This window comes from Rana temporaria, chromosome 10 (assembly GCF_905171775.1).
Source record: "Rana temporaria chromosome 10, aRanTem1.1, whole genome shotgun sequence".
In the NCBI taxonomy this organism is placed as follows: domain Eukaryota; kingdom Metazoa; phylum Chordata; class Amphibia; order Anura; family Ranidae; genus Rana; species Rana temporaria.
The window spans coordinates 103516898-103540494 of record NC_053498.1 but is presented as its reverse complement, the minus strand read 5'-3'; the positions used below and the strand labels follow the sequence as shown (position 1 = coordinate 103540494).

The 23597-nt window shown below is 42.7% G+C and overlaps 1 protein-coding gene across 1 annotated transcript in view; it reads right to left on the bottom strand.

Moving 5' to 3' along the window:
• The window catches only part of PRKCZ (protein kinase C zeta), a 390682-nt gene that overhangs the window by 319687 nt on the left and 47398 nt on the right, over nucleotides 1-23597 (bottom strand). The window contains exon 4 of the mRNA XM_040325896.1: nucleotides 8113-8202. Coding sequence (XP_040181830.1) covers nucleotides 8113-8202 — 90 coding nt within the window. The remainder of the gene's footprint in view (nucleotides 1-8112; nucleotides 8203-23597) is intronic.

The following is a 23597-nucleotide window of genomic DNA, read 5'->3' as shown; positions in this document are numbered from 1 at the left end:
TTTGTCCCTATCACCTGAAAATACCTGGCTGATCCTGCCTGGTTCTGCACCCCCCCCCCCTCTCCCCTGTAAACTGACTACAGTATACCATGGCTGCTGAGCCCTGACACCGTGGTCTGTTTATGTGCCTCCATCACCCGCAGCTCTCCTCCTCTCCCACCTGCAACCCTGCCTGTCAGCAAGTGACAGTGATAGTAAATTATACGCTGTGCTTTGGAATACTACACAATAAATGCACGCTGAAGATTAAAACAAACACATGTAGTGTTAATGTGACGTATGTGACATAGTTGTGATATAGCGAAAATCAAAACAATAATTATGTCAATTAAAAAATTCATAATAAAGTGCTCATGTGCATCCAAGTGCTTTGTAACACAGATACAGTGCCTTGCGAAAGTATTCGGCCCCCTTGAACTTTGCGACCTTTTGCCACATTTCAGGCTTCAAACATAAAGATATAAAACTATTTTTTTTTGAAGAATCAACTAAAAGTGGGACACAATCATGAAGTGGAACGAAATTTATTGGATATTTCAAACTTTAACAAATAAAAAAACTGAAAAATTGGGTGTGCAAAATTATTCAGCCCCTTTACTTTCAGTGCAGCAAACTCTCTCCAGAAGTTCAGTGAGGATCTCTGAATGATCCAATGTTGACCTAATTGACCAATGATGATAAATAGAATCCACCTGTGTGTAATCAAGTCTCCGTATAAATGCACCTGCACTGTGATAGTCTCAGAGGTCCGTTTAAAGCGCAGAGAGCATCATGAAGAACAAGGAACACACCAGGCAGGTCCGAGATACTGTTGGAGAAGTTTAAAGCCGAATTTGGACACAAAAAGATTTTCCAAGCTTTAAACATCCCAAGGAGCACTGTGCAAGCAATAATATTGAAATGGAAGGAGTATCAGACCACTGCAAATCTACGAAGACCTGGCCGTCCCTCTAAACTTTCAGCTCATACAAGGAGAAGACTGATCAGAGATGCAGCCAAGAGGCCCATGATCACTCTGGATGAACTGCAGAGATCTACAGCTGAGGTGGAAGACTCTGTCCATAGAACAACAATCAGTCGTATACTGCACAAATCTGGCCTTTATGGAAGAGTGGCAAGAAGAAAGCCATTTCCTAAAGATATCCATAAAAAGTGTTGTTTAAAGTTTGCCACAAGCCACCTGGGAGACACACCAAACATGTGGAAGAAGGTGCTCTGGTCAGATGAAACCAAAATCGAACTTTTTGGCAACAATGCAAAACGTTATGTTTGGCGTAAAAGCTCATCACCCTGAACACACCATCCCCACTGTCAAACATGGTGGTGGCAGCATCATGGTTTGGGCCTGCTTTTCTTCAGCAGGGACAGGGAAGATGGTTAAAAGTGATGGGAAGATGGATGGAGCCAAATACAGGACCATTCTGGAAGAAAACCTGATGGAGTCTGCAAAAGACCTGAGACTGGGACGGAGATTTGTCTTCCAACAAGACAATGATCCAAAACATAAAGCAAAATCTACAATGGAATGGTTCACAAATAAACATATCCAGGTGTTAGAATGGCCAAGTCAAAGTCCAGACCTGAATCCAATCGAGAATCTGTGGAAAGAACTGAAAACTGCTGTTCACAAACGCTCTCCATCCAACCTCACTGAGTTGGAGCAGTTTTGCAAGGAGGAATAGGCAAAAATTTCAGTCTCTCGATGTGCAAAACTGATAGAGACATACCCCAAGCGACTTACAGCTGTAATCGCAGCAAAAGGTGGAGCTACAAAGTATTAACTTAAGGGGGCTGAATAATTTTGCACGCCCAATTTTCCAGTTTTTTATGTGTTAAAAAAAGTTTGAAATATCCAATAAATTTCGTTACACTTCATGATTGTGTCCCACTTGTTGTTGATTCTTCAAAAAAAAATTACAGTTTTATATATTTATGTTTGAAGCCTGAAATGTGGCAAAAGGTCGCAAAGTTCAAGGGGGCCAAATACTTTCGCAAGGCACTATATATGTAAATGTGTATCAACCAATACATAGCCATATGTGGTTGCCAATCCGGGTATGTATATGAGAAGAAATAACAAGTATCCCCAAAACAGGAAATGTGAGATTTTAGAGGCAAACCAAATAAAGAATATCTGAACAATATAATTAAAAATATATAATTTAACCACTTGCTTACTGGGCACATATACCCCCTTCCTGCCCAGGCGAAATTTCAGCTATCGGCAGTGTCACGCTTTGAATGACAATTGCTCGGTCGTGCGACGTGGCTCCCAAACAAAATTGACGTCCTTTTTTTCCTCACAAATAGAGCTTTCTTTTGGTGGTATTTGATCACCTCTGCGATTTTTATTTGTTGCGCTATAAACAAGTTTTTGCTATAATAAATATCCCATTTAAAATAAATAAATTTAGTTTAGTCCGATACGTATTCTACATATTTGTGGTAAAAAATAAAAATAAAATCACAATCAGCGTATAGTGATTGGTTTGCGCAAACGTAACGCCTACAAAATAGGGGATAGAATTATTGCTTTTTTTTTCTTTACTAGCAATGGCGGCGATCTGTGATTTTTGTCACGACTGCGATATTACGGCGGACACATCGAACACTTGACACATTTTTGGGACCATTCACATCTATACAGCGAACAGTGCTATACAAATGCACTGGTTACTGTATAAATGTGACTGGCAGGGAAGGGGTTAACACGAGGGGGCATCAAGGGGTTAAATATGTACCCTGGGAGTGATTCTTACTGTGGGGGAGGGGGACTGACTGGGGGAGGTGACCGATGGTTGTCCCTATGTACAAGGGACACACCATTGGTCTCCTCTCCCTGACGGGACATGGAGCTCTGTGTTTACACACAGAGCTCCACGTCCCGGCTCTGTGACTGGCGATCGCGGGTGGCTGGCGGACATCACGGCTGCCAGGCACCCACATCGGCACCTGTGTGACGTGGCCGGCACGTGCCCCCCAGTGGCGTGCAGCCGAAGGCCGTATATAGACGGCCTCCTGGCAGATCAGAGCCACCTTGCGGCCATATATGGTCGGCCGCAGGGTGGGAAGTGGTTAATGACAATGAAAGAATATAAATATAAAAAATATGTAAATGGTGTAGGAGACACCAACAATAAGGTTACAAAACCTTCGGCTCATCTTTGACTATGCGCATCTCCATTAAGACTATGGGGCGTATGTGATGCAGTGTGGCGTTTTGTGTTTTTGTTTTTTTTACCAATAATGTCTTTTAGCATGGCTGCATACATCCGCAGCCATGCATAGACATTGCGTGCGACTTAATTTTAGGTGATCATGGGATTAATAATAAGTATTTGACCCTCAGACTATTTACTGTAAAGCCTTCTGCACATTAGGCTTAGGACCCTCTGGCTAAATATCATGTGCATATTATACACTTTATGCCGTGGGGTCTTTTCTTTGAGGTCTGCTGTGGGTAGGCATTGCCACGCTCTTGCCTTCTGTCATTAGCCAATCGGCTCTGCTTGTGGGCGGCATCTGCGGCGATACCGCACCCACTATGGGTGCGGCTTTATCGCCCGCACTACGATGCAATTGCCTGTGCCTCCCTCTGTATTATCCCGCCTCCCACAGTTGGGCTTCTCTCGTCTGTGTGACACACTTTACGGCTAGGACCACGCCCCCCCTCTCTGTCACCGTACAATTGGCATCCTTGCGATGTATCAGCTGGCCCTTTCACATGCGTCATCAAGTGGTGGACACTACGCACGCGTCAGCGTCTCTCTATCCACCTTATAAGACAGCAGACAGACTATCCCGATTAGCTGTCTCTGCACGTTCATGACTGCATGTGCAAGGACGTTCGCTGAACCCTCATGTATTGGATCTAGCTTGGAGCAAGGTGTGTGCTATTTAAGCTACTTTGGTTTTTCCTGTCTTGCTGGGTTGTCCATATTCTAGACAGGGAATGCTTTTGATATTAACATTTTGTTGACTCTTGCTTTAGGAGCCATTCAAATATTCTGTGATTGGGATAGAGATTTCATTTTTATAATGGGCAATTTGTTCCTTGCAAGGTTGACATATACATATTGTTATGGCTCTGCCTGTAATGGCAGCACCTTCATGTTCCTCACAATAATGCCTTGCCCTTTGATCTATTATATGCACCCCTATGTGGTGGGTTGCACATACAAATACATCAATTGATATGGGTGCACATAATAACCTTTGCCCATTATGTATAAATGTCATTTTAAGATATATATATATATATATATATATATATATATATATTTTTTTTTTTCTTCTTCTTCCTTCAGATCTCATGCACTTTTGGGCATGACCATACTAATGGGAACCACACATCCTTAAAAAGCTTTTTTAGCTATATCCTGCATGAGGTTTTTTGAAGCATCTTTCACTGTCACACCGCACGTTGTTGCTGCAGTACTTGGAGACGCGCATGATAATTAGGCCCCATGCACACGAGACGCTGGCAAATGCGTGTTCAGAGGCAGTTGGACAGCTTTTCAACTGCCCCTGAACACATTCAATGTTATCCTATGTGTCCATGCACACAGTTTTGTTTATCGCTGTTTAGGCAGTTGCGTTTAACCAGGTTTTTACAGAAGCAAAAAAATGGGTTTAGACTCAAAAGTTTTCCACAATTCAGACGCAAAACGGGGCAAAACCCTGCTAAACGTGGCAAAACGTGGTACCCGCGTTTTGCCGTGATTTCATTTATAGGCGTTTTTTTAAAGGTGACCTATTTTTTTACATTAGAAATCTCAAAAATGATGGCAAATGATGAAAAACCATTAAAAAAACAAAAAAACGAATTGCTTGCATTGCATTGTGGACAATCCACAACTTGTGGCAGGTGACATGACCAGGTGACGTGGCAAGTGGGCAATCCACAACTTGTGGCAGGTGACATGACCAGGTGACGTGGCAAGTGGGCAATCCACAACTTGTGGCAGGTGACATGGCCAGGTGACGTGGCAGGTGATGTGGCCAGCTGACATGGCCAGGTGACGTGGCCAGGTGACGTGGCCAGTGGACAATCCACAACTTGTGGCAGGTGACATGGCCAGGTGATGTGGCCAGCTGACATGGCCAGTGGACAATCCACAACTTGTGGCAGGTGACATGGCCAGGTGACGTGGCAGATGACGTGGCCAGGTCATGTGGCAAGTGGAAAATTCACAACTTGTGGCAGGTGACGTGGCAAGTGGACAATCCACAACTTGTGGCAGGTGATGTGGCCAGTTGACGTGGCAGGTGACATGTCCTGGTGACGTGGCAAGTGGACAATCCACAACTTGTGGCAGGTGATGTGGCAAGTAACATGGCCAGGTGATGTGGCAAGTGAACAATCCACAACTTGTGGCAGTTGACGTGGCCAGTGGACAATCCACAACTTGTGGCCAGGTGACGTGCCAGGTGATGTGAACAGGTGACATGGCAGTGGACAATCCGCAACTTGTGGCAGGTGACCTGGCAAGTGGACAATCCACAACTTGTGGCGGGTGACGTGGCAGGTGAGTGAGTGAATGAGAAACTTGTAAAGCGCAGCACATGCGAACTGAATCGCCTCTGGGGCGAGGTGAAGTGGCCAGATGACGTGGCCAGCGGACAATACACAACTTGTGGCCAGGTGACGTGGCTAGGTGGCGTGGCAAGTGGACAATCCACAACTTGCCGCAGGTGACATGGCAAGTGGACAATCCACAACTTGTGGCAGGTGACGTGGCCAGGTGACATGGCAGGTGAAGTGGCCAGTGGACAATCCACAACTTGTGGCAGGTGGTGTGGCAGGTGATGTGGCAAGTGGACAATCCGCAGCTTGTGGCAGGTGATGTGGCAAGTGACACGCTAAATACAAGTATACTGCTGTTCTCTCAGCTGCTACTCACTCTGGTCTCACAAAATGCCTGAAATGGTTAAATAATACTGTGTCTTGAGCTTAGGGAGGGTCTTATGATGTTTAACTAGGCGCTAATAAACGCAAACGCGGTAAAACGCCACGAAATTCGCGGCAAAATGGGCGTGTGCATGGGGCCTTATTTCACTCTGATTCGGTAGGTTGCCATCCAAAGTTTTGCCCTCAACAACGCTCCCCTCTGTTGCCCCTATTCATGGTGTACAATCTATCGTTGTGATTATTTTTCCATTTTGATTTATCCTATGTTTTTTTTCTACTGTAATGTAGGTGCATATGTAAATTTTCTTTTTTTGGTATATATGGTTTTTATCATGTATGAATTTTCTATTTGTTTTGTAGAATTTGCTATGGTCATACCATCCGGATATATATCCCTGATAAAGGGACCACTTTTATGTCCAGAAACGCGTAAGGGGTGGATCAATGGCTACAGTTTTTGGCTCATCATCGCATTATTGTATATTGTTTTGTTAACTTTATTGTTGGTGTCTCCTACACCATTTACATATTTTTATATGTAAATTCTTTCATTGTCATTAAATTATATATTTTTAATTATATTGTCAATTGACGTGGCCAGGTGACATGGCAAGTGGACAATCCACAACTTGTGGCAGGTGACGTGGCCAGGTGACATGGCCAGTGGACAATCCACAACTTGTGGCAGGTGGCGTGGCCAGGTGACGTGGCAGATGACATGGCAAGTGGACAATTCACAACTTGTGGCAGGTGACGTAGCAAGTGGACAATCCGAAGCTTGTGGCAGGTGATGTGGCAAGTATACTGCTGCTCTCTCAGCTGCTACTCACTCTGGTCTCACAAAATGGCTGAAATGGTTAAATATTTTTTGAGCTTAGGGAGGGTCTTATGATGTTTCTTAACTAAACGCTTATAAACGCAAACGGGGTAAAACTCTGTAAAAAGCAGCGAAACTCGCGGCAAAACTGGCGTTTTAAATGCCGTTTTTTGCGTTTGAAAACGTGTGTTTAGATGAGTTTGCATCTGCGGCTCGTGTGCATGGGGCCTAAAAGAACCAAATGAAACATTGTTTCTCCATCTCTCAGCACTGAGCAGTGTTGTGATAAACTTTGCTGGCTTTTTTTATTTTTCTCTTTGAGCTCTGAGCAGATAACAGCTCTGTACTTACATGAATCCACGAATCGTGGAAATGCTGGATTAAGATCGCAAAGGGGGTCGAATACAGATCACGTTTTTTTAAGGACCAATTGGGCGGCTTTAAACAAGACATATGTCAATATCCATCAAGTTCGTTTGAAACCGCAATTACCAGAATGCTTGGATCATATAATCTGAGGCCCACGATAAAGATAATCACCAAATGCCACAAAAAATTACAGCATTTTAAAGTGGATGTAAACCCACTCTCATCCTTTCTAAACTACTGCCATAGTGCTGATCTATAAGGATATAGATGCCTCCCCTCTGTCTGTTATAAGAACTGAAAAACTGCAGATTCTGTGGGTGGATCTGTTGTCTGGAACTTGGTGGGTGGAGTCGTGATGTCAGTAGACTTTCCTGCCCTTCTCTACACTCCCCTTGTCAACATGCATTTTTTCCTGTGTATTCCTTACACTAAATCCTGCTATGATCACTAATATCCAGTCAAAACCCAGAAAAGTAACCACACGACTTTAGAAAAGGAGTGGGGTGGGAATTAGAAAATAATGCCAGTCTCCAGGCTAGTGCATGAGATATGGAAATAACCTGTCATTCACAGCAAGGGGGCGGAACGGACTAAGGTTTTTCTCTGTAAGTCTGTTTTATTTCACTGAACAATAAAAGAGGATTGCTCAGAGCTGGATTAACTCTGTGTGGCAAGACTGGGCAAAGATGATAGGAAATCTTATACTGTACATTGTGACATCAAAAAAAATAATAATAATAATGTCAGGTTACATCCACTACAATATTTGGTCTATCCCCTACTCCTACTATACATGCTTACCATATGTCCCAGCTTTCAAAGTACTGCTGCTAGTAAGCTCCAGCAGTGGTGACTATGCAGCATGCATGATATTCTGCTGCTCCCCCTAGGATAGGCGGACAACCATGAAGTAAAGATGATCAGGCCAGGGCAATTCTGCAGGAAGGCAGGTGGTACTGCATTGGTGGCAACTCTACTGGACCTACAGACTGCATGATCATAGTATGGCACTTACCATGAATGCTGAGGCCCTCCTCCTTGTATATGGTATATAGGCGGAAAGCTTCTTCCAGTTCCATTTGTGAAGAAATAGTACAGGGATCGCCTAATGCAAAGGAAGAAAGAAGAAAATGTAATTAGGATAAAATTGAACACTGCACATTTTTGGAAAAATTGATTTTGTGATAGCAAATACATAGTCTTAAAGTTGTAGTAAACCGCAAAAACAATTGGGCCCCTACAAGATACTAGTACATTATGACAGACTTCCCCTAAAATAAAGGCCTCCAGCTGTGCTCTTTCATTCATCGCTGTCGGGGCTTCCACCTTCACCCGATCATCCTTTTGGGCTAGCAGGCAATGATGACACTCCTGCCCATGTGCACTTGAGTAACGGCTGTGGCACAGAGCTCTAAATGGAGAGCACCATCCATTCAGAGCGCAGTGTGCAGGCATCGGTGAGGTCACCAGCTACTACTAATGTAAAACGGTGCAAGTTTAGGAGATATGTACTGTACTCACAAGTAAAGCCTTACTATAGGCTTACCTGTAGGTAAAAATCACTTGGGTGGCTTTATTACCGCTTTAACAACTTATTTTGAATGTAATTATTATTTTTTTGACTGCCCGTGGATATACATTGCTATTTGAGGTTAAATTCCATTGTTAAGGCAGCAGATAGCTGCCCTAACCCCGATCATTTTAATTCACGGAGGCCAAGTCCACTTTAAGATAAACGTGTTCTAAACGGCGGATTCGCCGCGAGATCACTTATGGGTGGCAGGAGAGCTGTCCCTCCCACCGCATCCCAGTCATCTCTCCCGCTTTTTTAAAGCCGCTGGAAGTGGCGGAGACGATTCCGGGCTTGTGGTCTGATGGGCAGGAAGTCAGGTGAGCGAATAATGGCCCGCACTCGACTATGCCCATGGAGGACAGGAGCAACGTCAAACGTCATTTCCGCCCAACGGCCTTAAAAGGGAAATATTTTTTCTAAAAGAAAAAATAAATCCTTTTGATTTTAACTACTGACCGGGCCTATTTTTCGAACTCAGTGTTTACAAGTTAAATTCATATTTTTTTTGGGCTAGAAAATTACTTAGAACACATTGGGGGTAATCCACAAAGATCCGGCGTAACTTAATTTTTTCCATTTAAGTTACACTGCCTTAAAATTTCTACCTAAGTGCCCGATCCACAAAAGCACTTACCTAGAAATTTTGGGCTGTGTAACTTAAATTCCGCCGGCGCAAGGCGTTCCTATTTTCATGGGGGCGATTCCCATTTAAATTAGGCACGCTCCCGCGCCGGCCGTACTGCGCATGCTCGTGATGTCATTTTCCCGACGTGCATAGCGCGAAATTACGTTACGCCGAGCTTTGTGGATTGCGACGGGTCAATAAAGTTGCGTCGGAAAAAAAAAAAAAAAAGATACGGCGCGAAAAAAAAGATTCAAAATTAAAAAAAAAAATCGCGTCGCTGGACAGAAAGGTCTGTTTTTACAAGGTGTAAACAGTTTACACTTTGTAAAAGCAGCCCTAATTTTGCGTTTGCTAACTAAAACTTACGGAGAAAAAACGAAGCTGAAAAGCTTTGTGGATCTCCGTAAGTGCTAATTTGCATACCCGAGGCGGCATTTCGACACAAAATGCCCCCAGCGGCGGATGCGGTACTGCATCCTAAGATCCGGCAGTGTAAGTCCCTTACACATGCCAGATCTTCTGCCTAACTATGGAAAACTGATTCTGTGGATCAGTTCCATAGTTAGGAACAGGGATACGACGGCGTAACAGCAGTTACGCCGTCGTATCTCTTTTGTGGATCTGGCCCATTATACATACATATCTACATATATATCTACATATATATCTACATATATATCTACATATATATCTACATATATATCTACATATATATCTACATATATATCTACATATATATCTACATATATATCTACATATATATCTACATACATATCTACATACATATCTACATGAATGTATGTATGTATGTATGTATGTATGTATGTATGTATGTATGTATGTATGTATGTATGTATCACACACACATTATATATTTATTTACTTCAAACAGAGAATAAAATGGCTTGTTGCAATACTTTGTCACACCATATTTGCTCAGCGGTCTTACAAGCACACTTTTTTTGGAAAAAAATAAGACAACAGTAAAGTTAGCCCAACGCGGAGAAATCGTTTGATCGCATCGACTGGTCCTACCTACGCGCAGTACTAGACACATTAGGTTTAGGCTCGAATATGTTAACTTGGATACAGGCCCTATACACAGATCCTAGTGCACAGGTCAAGATAAATGGCACTCTCTCTTCCACGTTCCCGATCAGGAATGGCACGAGACAGGGGTGTCCGCTTTCGCCCCTTCTCTTCGTATTGGCTTTAGAACTCTTGTTGCGTAGAGTGAGGGCGAACGCGCACATCACAGGCCTGATAGTGGGCACTGTGGAACATAAGCTTTCTGCCTATGCGGATGATGTACTATCTCACCTAAAGAACCCCCTGATCTCACTGCCAGTCTTGCTGAAGGAGCTTCAACATTTCGGGACACTTTCAAACTTTAAAATTAACTACTCGAAGTCTGAAATCCTGCCCATATGCTTATCCCCAAACCTGACAGACAGACTCTAATCAGAATTCTCCTTTACAACCTCCCTCCGTTATCTAGGCATACAACTAACAGTCTTGACACACTGTACGTGACAAACTACCCTAAGGCCCCTTTCACATTGAGGCGTTTTTCATGCGGTACAACGCTAAAAATAGCGCTGCTATACCGCATGAAAAAACCTGCCCTGCCCGAAGGCTTTCACATTGAAGCGGTGTGCTAGCAGGAGCGCTCCAAAAGTCCTGCTAGCCGCATCCTGCTAGCCGCTAACCGCTCCTATACCGCGCCTTCCCATTGAAATCAATGGGAAAGGGCGGTAATACCACCCGCAACGCGGGTGGTATTAACCCTTTTTCGGCCACTAGCGGGGGTTAAAACCTCACCGCTAGTGCCCGAATATCGCGGTAAATACGACGGTATAGCCGCGCTACAGAAAGCGCGGCTATACCGTCACCGCGGCTGCACGCCTCAATGTGAAAGCAGCCTTAGTTAATATCTGCTGTCAAACAAGACTTGCAACACTGGACGAAAACCGCCTTCACCTGGCTGGGGAGAGTAAACGTTATAAAAATGAACGTCCTTCCTAGGATCTTGTTCTACATGCAGATGCTCCCTATATCTTTACCCAAGACCGATACCAAATACCAATACTTTTTTTTAATCTCATGTGACAGCGCCACATGTGTCAGTAGTTTTTTTTTTTTTTATCTATAACAATTTGTTTTTCATTTTTTACAATTTTTATTTATTTACAATGCTTTCTTTTTTTTAAGGGGGGGGGGTGGACCGTGTCAGTGTGTTTTTTCTTTTATTGTTTTATTATTTTCTACAATAATATTTTTTATTCTTTTTTTATTTTATTATTTTCAGCCTTGTTGTGGGGCTTCGGTGAGATATCAGGGGTCTTAACAGACCTCTGACATCTCCCCTTTGAGACAGAGAAAGGGACTAGGGACTCAGATTCCCCAGTCCCTTTCTCAGCAGCCTCAGCTGCGCTGAAAATGAATGCAGAGAAGACAGCGTCTTCTCTTCATTCATAAACTGAAACATTGTAATAACAGTTTATCCTTATCCAGTAAAAAAAAAAAGCTACACTGAAAAACGCTGATTAAAGCTATTGCAAAAAAAACAGTTTTGAGCGTTTTTTAGCGCCAAAAACCGGCACTTTGAACGCATTGAAAACATATATTTATATTTAGTAATACTAGCTTGTGCAAAAATGTACTCATGTGAAATTATATTTTTAATAAGTTAAGTTAATTTTAAGTTAAAAAAGAAAAAAAATCAGCACAACACGGCTTTTACATTCAAGGCATGGATATTAATACATAAAAAGATCAACAGGAACCCAGTAAATACGCATTAAATATTAATGTTACCCAACAAGTTGAAAGCACGCAATGTTTGTCTCATAGCAATATGTTTGGGTAAAGAGGAAGCATTTGAAGTTATAGACATCACTATTTAAAATATTAGTAAACAATTCAATACATTTCCAGCGACACAAACACTCTGAGGCTGGGTTCACACTACTACACTACACTACTTTCATCCTACTTTGCTCTGTGTTCAATGTTTCCCTATGAGAGCGTCTTGTAGCGTCCTACACAAGGCGGTCGGACTTTGAAAATGCTCCCTGTACTACTTTTGGTCCTACATTGATCCTACTTCAGGCCCATTGAATATCATTGAAGTCGGACCAAAGTAGTATCCTGTTCATGAAAGTAGGATGGATGTAGGACCAATGTAGGATAAATGTAGGACCAATGTAGCAGAGCAAAGTAGGATGAAAGTAGTGTAGTAGTGTGAACCCAGCCTTAAGGCTCTAACAAAATCACAACAGAACTTGCTGTTTCAGAGCAGTTACTGTGATGCTCAGGACAAGGTTTATTTATGTTTTTTAAAATGCATTAAGCACCATCTATCTTCATGGCAATGCCTTCTTCATTTCCACAGGGTACTCCCTTAAAATACTAGAGGCTTGATACTTATTGCTTTCTTGGGATAAGCAAATGGTAGATATACACGAACAACATAAATCTTTTGAAACCATAGAAATGATACAATATTTATCATCCCTATGCAATGTGCATACTAGAATACCATAAAGCCACAAGCAATGATCTAAAGGTATAAGCCTTCTAAGTGCCAACATTGTTCGTTTTAAATCGTTTTCCTGCTTCAAGGCTCCTCAATAAAGACCATTAAAACATTATTAACCACTTAAGGACCGCCTCCTGCACATTTACGTCGGCAGAATGGCAAGGCTGGGCACATGCACGTACAGGTAAGTCCTGTGCTAGTACCCAGCCGCGGGTTGCAGGTGCGCACCCGCGACACGGTCCAAAGCTCCGTGACCGCGAGACCCGATCGCCGCTGGAGTCCCGCGATCCGTTCCCCGGAGCTGAAGAACGGGGAGAGCTGTGTGTAAACACAGCTTCCCAGTTCTTCACTGTGGTGGCATCGATCGTGTGATCCCTTTTATAGGGATACACAATCAATGACGTCACACCTACAGCCACACCCTATACAGTTAGAAACAGACATGAGGTCATACATAACCACAAGGGGGCGCTGAAGGGGTTAACTCCCAAACTGCAATTGTCATTTTCACAGTAAACAATGCATTTTAAATGCATTTTCTGCTGTGAAAATGACAATGGTCCCAAAAATGTGTCAAAATTGTCCGAAGTGTCCGCCATGTCGCAAGTCACGAAAAAAAAACACACGCTGATCGCCGCCATTAGTAGTAAAAAAAATACAATAAAATTATCCCCTATTTTGTAAACGCTATAAATTTTGCGCAAACCAACCGATAAACGCTTATTGCGATTTTTTTTACCAAAAATAGGTAGAAGAATACGTATCGGCCTAAACTGAGGAAAAAAATTTTTTTTTATATATTTTTGGGGGATATTTATTATAGCAAAAAGTAAAAAATATTGAATTTTTTTCAAAATTGTCGCTCTATTTTTGTTTATAGCGCAAAAAATAAAAACCACAGAGGTGATCAAATACCACCAAAAGAAAGCTAGATTTGTGGGGGGGGGGGGGAAGGACGCCAATTTTGTTTGGGAGCCACGTCGCACGACTGCTCAATTGTCTGTTAAAGCGACGCAGTGCCGAATCGCAAAACCTGGCCGGGTCCTTTAGCTGCCTATAGGTCCGGGTCTTAAGTGGTTAAATGCCTCCGTTCGAACCCTTCACTGGACGTTGGACCAACTATAAGAGCATCTACTGATGCATGGCGAATACTAACGTCGCAGGTTTCCCCACAGTACAAACTTACCCCAATGAGATTCCCGTTGACTGCTCTATCTCTTCTTTTTCCTGACATCTCTATGACGGGCTGGGGTCCTGGTGGGGAACTAGACTTGAAGGATTTATATGTGGGACCAGCACTTAAGACATTCAGGGCTCTTCAACTGGAATACTCTACTGTATATCCCCGACTGAATACTATAGATATGGGCAAATATCTCATCTATTGAAACAATGAGCCAGCCTATATACTTCCCTTCCATGGCATATAGACCAATATTACTTAGCAAAACGCACAAATATTAAAGGCATATCATTGTTTTATTCTTACCTTCAGGATAAGCTAGCATTCACCAAATCTCTCGATATGCAAGCCTGGGAGAGGGACTTTAATGAGGTATATTCAACCGATCAGTGGCAGACAGCCCTGAGGGTAACATACTCCTCCACCAAATGTGTTAATCTTTGGGAATAATTCCAAAATATTTTATTGAGATGGTATTTTACCCCATCCAGACTGTCCAGGTTTGCACAGGGGCTATGCTCCAGGTGTTGGAGGGACTGTGGGGAAACAGGTACGCTGTTTCATATTCTATGGTCCTGTCCCGTTATAACACAATACTGGCGGTTAATCCAAGACCTCGTAGCACAGGTCCTTAAAATTAATCTGGCCCTGTCCCGGGGGTTGGCGCTACTTTCCTTAAGTATAGATCTGATCCCTTATCAATCGAGGACACTGCTGTCCCACATCCTTTTGGCTACTAGGCTTGCCTTGGTCAGACATTGGAAGACCACTCCACAGCCTAAACTCCCTGAAGTTATTCAAATAATTAATACTCATGGCTCATATGAACCATTTGCCACGGGGGTGGGTAAATATACAGAGAAACCTAAACTGAGACGTTATAAGCAATTTTAATGTGAGCGGGTCTCATGTTGGCTGGTGGAGTCTGAAGTGGTAAAAAAAGAAAAAAAAATATACCAAGATTAATAAAATCTGGGAACCTTGGAATGAATGGTATAAAGCTCAAACCAGGTCCAGCCCTTCCTGAGTTAATTCCTACCTAGCACACGGTAGATATAGTGGATCATAGTCCATTGTAAATGGTGACCAACTGCATTTATTGTTTCTACTACCCTAGTTTTATTCTGTTATTCTGTTTTTCTTATTTTAGTTATTTTGAGTCTATTAACACAACATTACCATGGTTCTACATGAGAACTGGCCCCTCAGGCGTGGTGGGTTACAGGAAATGAGTTACTCTCATTTGTTATGCGTGATACCATCATGGTGTTGTATGGTTAAGTTACTTTCTATGTCCTGTGACCTGTTTCACCAATATGATGTCATGCAGGTTTCTTTTTCTTTTGTATGTGTAATTTCTGTCTAAAACTGTCAAAATTAATCAAAACTATTGCAAGTAAAACATTATTAACCACTTCCATACAGGGCACTTACGCACCTTCCCGCCCAAGCCAATTTTCAGCTTTCAGCACTGTCGCACTTTGAATGGCAATTGCGCGGTCATGCTACACTGTACCCAAACAAAATTGGCGTCCTCTCTTTTCCCCACAAATAGAGCTTTCTTTCGGTGGTATTTGATCACCTGCCTTATTATTTTTTGCGCAACAACTAAAAAAAGACTGAAAATTTTTGAAAAAAAATTACATTTTTATTTTTTCTGTTAATTTTTTTGTAAATAAGTAAGATTTCTCTTTCAATTACGGGCACTGATATGGCGGCACAGATGAGATGGCACTGATGGACATCGATGAGGTAGTACTAACGGGCACAGATGAGGTGGCACTGATTGGCGGCGCTGGTATGCGGCACTGATGGGCACACATAGGCGGCACTGATGGCACACATGGGCGGCACTGATGGGCACACATGGGCGGCACAGATGGGCACTCATAGGCGGCACAGATGGGCACTCATAGGCGGCACAGATGGGCACTCATAGGCGGCACAGATGGGCACTCATAGGCGGCACAGATGGGCACTCATAGGCAGCACAGATGGGCACTCATAGGCAGCACTGATGGATAATTATGGGTGGCATGGATGGGCACTGTGGGGTGGCACTGATGGACACTGGGGTGGCACTGATGGACACTGGGGTGTGGCACTGATGGACACTGTGGTGTGGCACTGATGGACACTGTGCGCACTGATTTACACATGTTGCCAGTCAGTGCCCATTTGTGGCACTGATTGGCATCTTTTTTATTGCTTTTTTTCAGACTTTATTATTTTTTTCAAGACTTTATTTTTTTTCCAGACTTTTTTTTTAGTTTGCCCTTCCCTGGTGGTCCATGTGGTGATCCGAGGGGGGGCTGCGCTGATAAACAATCAGCGCGAACCCCCCCTGTCAGGAGAGCCGCCGATCGGCTCTCCTCTACTCCCGTCTGTCAGACGCGAGTGAGGAAGAGCCTCAACGGCTCTTCCTGTTTACATCGTGATCAGCTGTGGTTGGACACGGCTGATCACGTGGTAAAGAGTCTCCGTGAGAGACTCTTTACCGAGATCAGTGTTGCGGGTGTCAGACTGACACCCTGCAACAACGATCGCCGCGATGCGCGCCCCCGGGGGCGCGCAGCGGCTGAGAATCCTGAGGACGTCATATGACGTCCGGTCAGGATCTACAACCACTTTGCCGACGTCAATTTGTCATTGGCGGGCGGCAAGTGATTAAATTAATACAAAAAAGGGTATTAGCTTTATGCTTCAGCAGTGAAGTTAGGCACGGAAGCCAGGGTGTCAAGAAAAAAAAAGGGGAGCAATCAGATTGCTAAAATTGATATTGGCAACATCTGCATCGCTTTTTACGTGCAGCTATGTTTGCTGCGCATATAGGGACTTCTCTTTTTTCTAGAGATGTACTAAAATCATGGCGGCCAAAAATTGTGTTTTCAGCATTTTGCCAATAGAGAAAGAGGTGCAGATAATGGCGCCGAAAATGCAATTTTGCTGTGATTTTACTGAGGTTGAGGTGTGTTTTTAAAATAGGTCATGCGACTCAAAAACCGCATCAAAAACATAACACTAGTGAGTTATTGATGCATTTTCAACGCATTTAAATGGAGGGGGTGCCTTTTTTTTTTAACTGACCAAAAATGCAGCAAGCAAGATTTTTAACACCACAATGGAAGTGCAACAGACCAGTGTGAAGACATTCATAGAATTTAAAGGTATGCATTTTTCTTGAGCTTTTCTTGCGTTAAGGTGCCGATAATGGACAATAATAAATTTGTATTAATTTAAATTCATGATATTAATTAAAAAGTAGTATTATAAAAAAATAATAATTATATATAATTGTATTATGTTTATGTTTTCATGTAAAAAAAAAAAGAAAAAAAAATAAACAAAATTTTTGGTTCCTGTCATGTGCATCCTAAGTCTTCAGTACCCACATTTTTCAATCAGTGCACCTCTTTTTTTGCGGAGTTTCGAGAGTGTAGCAACAGAGTAGTAAATATAGACCGCAAAAATAACAAAGGATGTTAGAAGGTGCAATTTATGCACACACCTAGCCTTTGGATTTTACAATATTGGGTTCGGAGTCCTGTGCCTGGCAGGTCCTGTACAGGGTTTGTATGTTCTTTCCATGTTTATGTGGGTTTACTATAAGGTTGAAAGGATGTGTGCCTGGTGGCATAGGACAGTCTGATAGAGCAGACGGAGAGCCCAATCCAGTGGGCTGTAGCAGCCAGGAAGCTGTAAGAGATAGTGTCACCAGAGTTATAGAGTGGGTACCAAACAGGGACACAGTTACAGGGTCAAGAGGACCGAGATCAATGCCTGACCAGCAGTGATGACCTGAGAGCCTGGGAATCCTGGATGGACTGTTTTTTTTTTTTTATTTTAATAAAAGTGGGCCAACAAGCCCTGAAATTTAAATTTCTAGAGTGGATTGTTCTCGCTAGTGGGTGCTATACTTGAGCTAAACAACCCCCAAATACCACAATATATACAGTGGGGATCGAAAATTTGGGCACCCCAGGTAAAAAATTGTATTAATGTGCATAACGAAGCCATGGAATGATGGAAAAATCTCCAAAAAGGCATCAAATTACAGATTAGACAATCTTATAATATGTCAAATGTTTTATTTCCATCATTTACACTTTCAAAATTACAAAAAACAAAAAAAAATGGCGTCTGCAAAAGTTTGGGCACCCTGCAGAATTTATAGCAGGCACTGCCCCCTTTGCAAAGCTGAGACCTGCCAGTGTCATGGATTGTTCTCAATCATCGGCTGGGAAGACCAGGTGATGTTAATCTCAAAGGTTTTAAATGCCCAGACTCATCTGACCATGCCCCAACAATCAGCACCATGGGTTCTTCTAAGCAGTCGTCTAGAAAACTGAAACTAAAAATAGTTGACGCTCACAAAGCTGGAGAAGACTATAAGAATAGCAAAGTGTTTTCAGATGTCAATATCCTCTGTTTGGAATGTAAATAAGAAATGGCAGTCACCAGGAACAGTGGAAGTTAAAGCAAGATCTGGAAGACCAAGAAAAATATCAGACAGAACAGCTCGCAGGATTGTGAGAAAAGCAATTCAAAACCCACGTTTGACTGCACGATCCCTCCAGAAAGATCTGGCAGACACTGGAGTTGTGGTACACTATTCCACTATAAAGAGATACTTGTACAATATGGTCTTCATGGAAGAGTCATCAGAAGAAAACCTCTTCTACGTCCTCACCACAAAAATCTGCGTTTGAACTTTGCAAATGAACACATAGACAAGCCTGATGCATTTTGGAAACAAGTTCTGTGGACCGATGAGGTTAAAATATAACTTTTTGGCCGGAATGAGCAAAGGTACGTTTGGAGAAGAAGGGGAACAGAATTTTATGAAAAGAACCTCTGTCCAACTGTTAAGCATGGGGGTGGATCAATCATGCTTTGGGGTTGTATTGCAGCCAGTGGCACAGGGAACATTTCACGAGTAGAAGGAAAAATTGATTCAATAAAATTTCAGCAAATTTTGGATGGTAACTTCATGCCATCTGTGAAAAAGCTGAAGTTAAAGAGAGGATGGCTTCTACAAATGGATAATGATCCTAAACACACCTCAAAATCCACGGGGGATTACATCAAGAGGCGTAAACTGAAGGTTTTGCCATGGCCTTCACAATCTCCAGACCTCAACATAATTGAAAATCTATGGATAGACCTTAAAAGAGCAGTGCGTGACAGACAGCCCAGATATCTCAAAGAACTGGAAGACTTTTGTAAGGAAGAATGGGCAAAGATACCTCAAACAAGAATTAAAAGACTATTGGCTGGCTACAAAAAGCTGTGATACTTGCCAAATGGGGCAGTACAAGATATTAACTCTGCAGGGTGCCCAAACTTTTGCAGATGCCATTTTTTTGTTTTCTGTAATTTTGAAAGTGTAAATGATGGAAATAAAATCTAACTTTTTTTGACATATTATAAGAATGTCTAATCTGTAATTTGATGCCTTTTGGAGATTTTTCCCATCTTTCCTTTCCCACCCCTTTCTACCTCCCATACTAACTACACTGAAGGAAGATTCTTATACTTGTCCATTCTCAGGGCTCTCCAGACTCATCCCATTGTCGGCTCCCTGCAGCCAGCATCAGGGCAGAGGAGGGACAGCCGACAACTGACGATTCATATTGGGGACTTAACCATTCAGGCATTCGAGCTGTTGCTGCGCTCTCCTCTGAAGCGTGCCACTGAACAGACCAAAACACCCTGAGAAAAAGGTGAGAATAGGCAAGTGTAAGCATCTTCCATTAACAAGGTAGTTAATGTGGTAGATAGGATAAGGTGGGAGCAGGTTAAAAGTGGTTGTAAACCCAAGCAAAACAAAAAAAAAACCTGCCAGACAAAAGCATAATGAGCTAGTATGCATAGCACATACTGGATTGATCCTGAACTGCCACTTTAAACATCTGTCTGTGAAACCAAAGATGGAAACTTCCACTTTGTTAAGACAACGCTATTTTCTACACAGCACATCACATACAGTTAAGCCAAACAGGCTCAACTAAAAGTAGTATTAAACCCTCTTTTTTTTGTACTTATCGTTTTATCAGCCGTTGTTATCCAGCTCCGAGCAGGGATTCCTTCCGGGTATAGGCGTTCCTAAGCCAAGCGGAGTTGATTGACGGGCTGCTAAAGCGCGTCACGCCTTTCGAAAATGCCCGAAGTGACACTCGAGTGTTTACGGCGCCTGCGCAGTCAGCTCTACACGGCAGGCGCCGTAAACACCTGAGTGTCACTTCGAGTATTTTTGGAAGGCGTGACGCGCTTTAGAAGCCAGTCGATCAAATCCGCTTGGCTTAGGAACGCCTATTCCCCGATCTGAGCCGGATAACAGCGGCTGATAAAACAATAAGTACAAAAAAAAAAACAGCATACTGCAGATGTCAGCAGTATGCTGGATCTAATGGCAGAAAGTTGATTTTTGGGTGAACCTCCGCTTTAACTAGCTTGCAGGATCAATTATTGAGAATCCCCTAGCTAAATTTTATTTATTTTTTTTATGGGGCCTTATGGTACGTGGATTAGCTGTGACCAGGCAATGCGCTGGTATCCCATTTCCTATTACTACCCCAGCCATAAGTACCGGCTGGTCTATATAATCTATGCCCACTTCAGAAGGCAAACCTCTCCTCTCAACAGATGAGGCAATGTCCCCAGAGGTGACTGGCCAATGGGTTAGATCCCAGCCCCTACCTTAATAAATTGAGCATCTTGAGTAATGAACTTGGGAATCCACACAGTCAAGTTCTGAACATATGATGGGTTCTTGGACCTTTAGGTGTGAAAGAAAAGCCGAATTGCTCAAAATGTAAGGTTTATTTCAGAATTTTCTCCCTTTATTTCATAGCAAGTAGCCATACGCTGCTTCTTTATCTTTCTGCATTTTTTTTATGTAATTTTAACTTTGTACATATATTTTTATGCACTGTCTGCCTAAGGATTTTAAAATTAGCCAGTGACTTCTAGTACAAAGCTACAAATTCATACTCCTTGAGAGTTTGGTGCATTGTGTTACTAGTGTTTGCATGCTCAGTATAATTAGTGAATTTGCATTGTGTGGCTGCAGATTATAGACACAATATTCTGTATGCAAACTATGGGATCTATGTATGGTTGCCTAGCAGGCCTGTCAGCAGACAGCTACCTTAATACTATGTAACTATGTATGGTGCAGGTAGTGGGAAAACGTGATAATTGTAAGCTCACATTGCTTGAGGAATCTTAGAAGTATGTGGCAATTTCTGGGCAGCTCCACTATGCCTAGAGTGCAGCAGGATGTATGTAGGATTTGCATCTGCCTGTGTGTGGCCAGCCAGCTAGATCTGAGTAAGGTCTCCCTCCAGTGGCAATCAGTAGGGTTGCAGTTTGTGACAACTGCTTCATGGCACCATTTACCTACACAAAGTAATCTCTGTCCTCATTGCTCCTCCACAAAACAAGGTTGTCTACCTGGTTAGTGATTGTCGCTGGTCTGCTTTCTTGACACCAGCAGTGTCAATTTCCAGGCAATTTCAGAGGCACATGAAAAGTCCATAAAAAATAAATGTATGAAAATAAAAAAAATTACTGTAGATAAGCATTTAAAATACTGTTCTGTGCTTTTACCTGCAATGTTTTACCTTCCCAGGACTTCATATGCAGCTTGGCTTGTGACACATCCACTTAAAGACCAAAGCTACCATTCATCATAGATGACATTTATTACTAGAATTTTAATTCAACATACTTAGAAATACATCTAATAAAATACTATATAAAATCACAACTCCCATCGCTTCTTGGCCTTTTGACTAAGATCAAGTGTAAAGATCACAATTCCCAGTTGTGCGTTGTGAAGACCCTATTACTGTGTTTCCCCGAAAATAAGACGTACTCCCAAAATAAGCCGTAGCAGGATTTCCAAGCATTTCCGAAATATAAGCCATGCCCCCGAAAATAAGACGTAGTGATGGGCGATCCTTATCCGTAGCGGCGCGGAGCAATAAACAAGACGTGATAGGCGTATGTACCGTAGTGTACTGGTGCCGAGCTGTAAATAAGTCGTGCAGCCCTTCTCATCTGCTCCATCGTGACAGCTGCTACGGTATCTCTAGGTGACCGGAGAGGAGTCGGCAGCCCCATCAATAAGGTCAGGTCCCGCTGAAAGTGAAAGTAAAAAGTCTCCTCAGTGAAGTGAGGAGCAGGACGCTCTGTCCTCAGGAGAAGAAGTAAAGCTGCTCCCCAGAACTGACCAGCAACAGTCTCTCACCCCACACAAACACCAGGGGATAGGGGGAAAAGCTTCAGCAAACAGTCTGCTACTGTATTTGAATAAATGTAGATTGTTGTACCATACTTGCCGGTAATAAAAATAAGACATCCCCTGAAAATAGCCATAGTGTGTTTTCTTGAGGGAAAAAAATATATAAGACGGTGTCTTATTTTCGGGGAAACACGGTAATGAGTCTGTAATAAAGGCTCAATGAGCAGCAAAATACTAGCAACCCCATTATTTAATTGAATTTTTGATTTACCGTAGATGCAAAAAGTTACTACATTACTGCAGTTTCATTTTCCCAGAGCCTAGAAATCCTCTGTAGCCATCCAAAACATGTAGGGGCAGATTCACATAGATTTAGAAAGGTGCAGCGTATCAGAGATACGCTATGCCGCCGTATCTTACCTGGCTTTAAGTTGAATCCAGGAAGATTTTGCGCCGTAAGTTACGGCGGCGTAGTGTATCTCTCAGTGCGCAATTCAATTCAGCGGGTAGGGGGCGCGATTCATTTAAATGAAACGCGTCCCCGCGGCGATTGAACTGCGCATGCGCCGTTTCAAATTTTCCAGCCGTGCTTTGCACGAAATGACGTCGCAACTACGTCATTTTTTGAACTTAGACGTGACTTACGTCCATCCCTATTCACGGACGACTTAGGCAAAAAATAAAAAAATCCAAAATTTGACGCGGGAACGACGGCCATACTTTAACATGGCAAGTCTATCTATACGCCACAAAATAGAAGCTTTAACTATACGCCGGAAAAAGCTGACTAGAAACGATGTAAGAGAATGCGACGACCGCGCGTACGTTTGTGGATCATCAGAAAAAGCTCATTTGCATACCCGACGCTGAAAACCATGAGAACTCCACCCAGCGGGCGCCGAAGTATTGCATCTAAGATCCGAAGGCGTACAAAGCCGTACGCCTGTCGGATCTTACCCAAATGCCGTTGTATCTTGGTTTGAGGATTCAAACTAAAGATACGACGCGGGAAATTTGAAAGTACACCGGCGTATCAGTAGATACGCCGGCGTACTTGCTCTGTGAATCTGGCCCGTACTGTACAGTTTAGTATGCACATATCAAGTTCTACTCAGTGCTCTTACTGTAATAAACACCAAAAAAATGGTTTATAAAACGGCAGTGCAGAAGAAGCTTATACATGCACATTTGATGTTGAAAGGGAAGGTCTTAACCTTCAGGGACAGGGGATTTAACAGATGTAGTACTGCAGATAAAGTATTATGCCATGCTATAAAAGCCATGCCATTAAACAGTTGTGAGACCACTATGAAAAGCTTGCCTGTCAAGA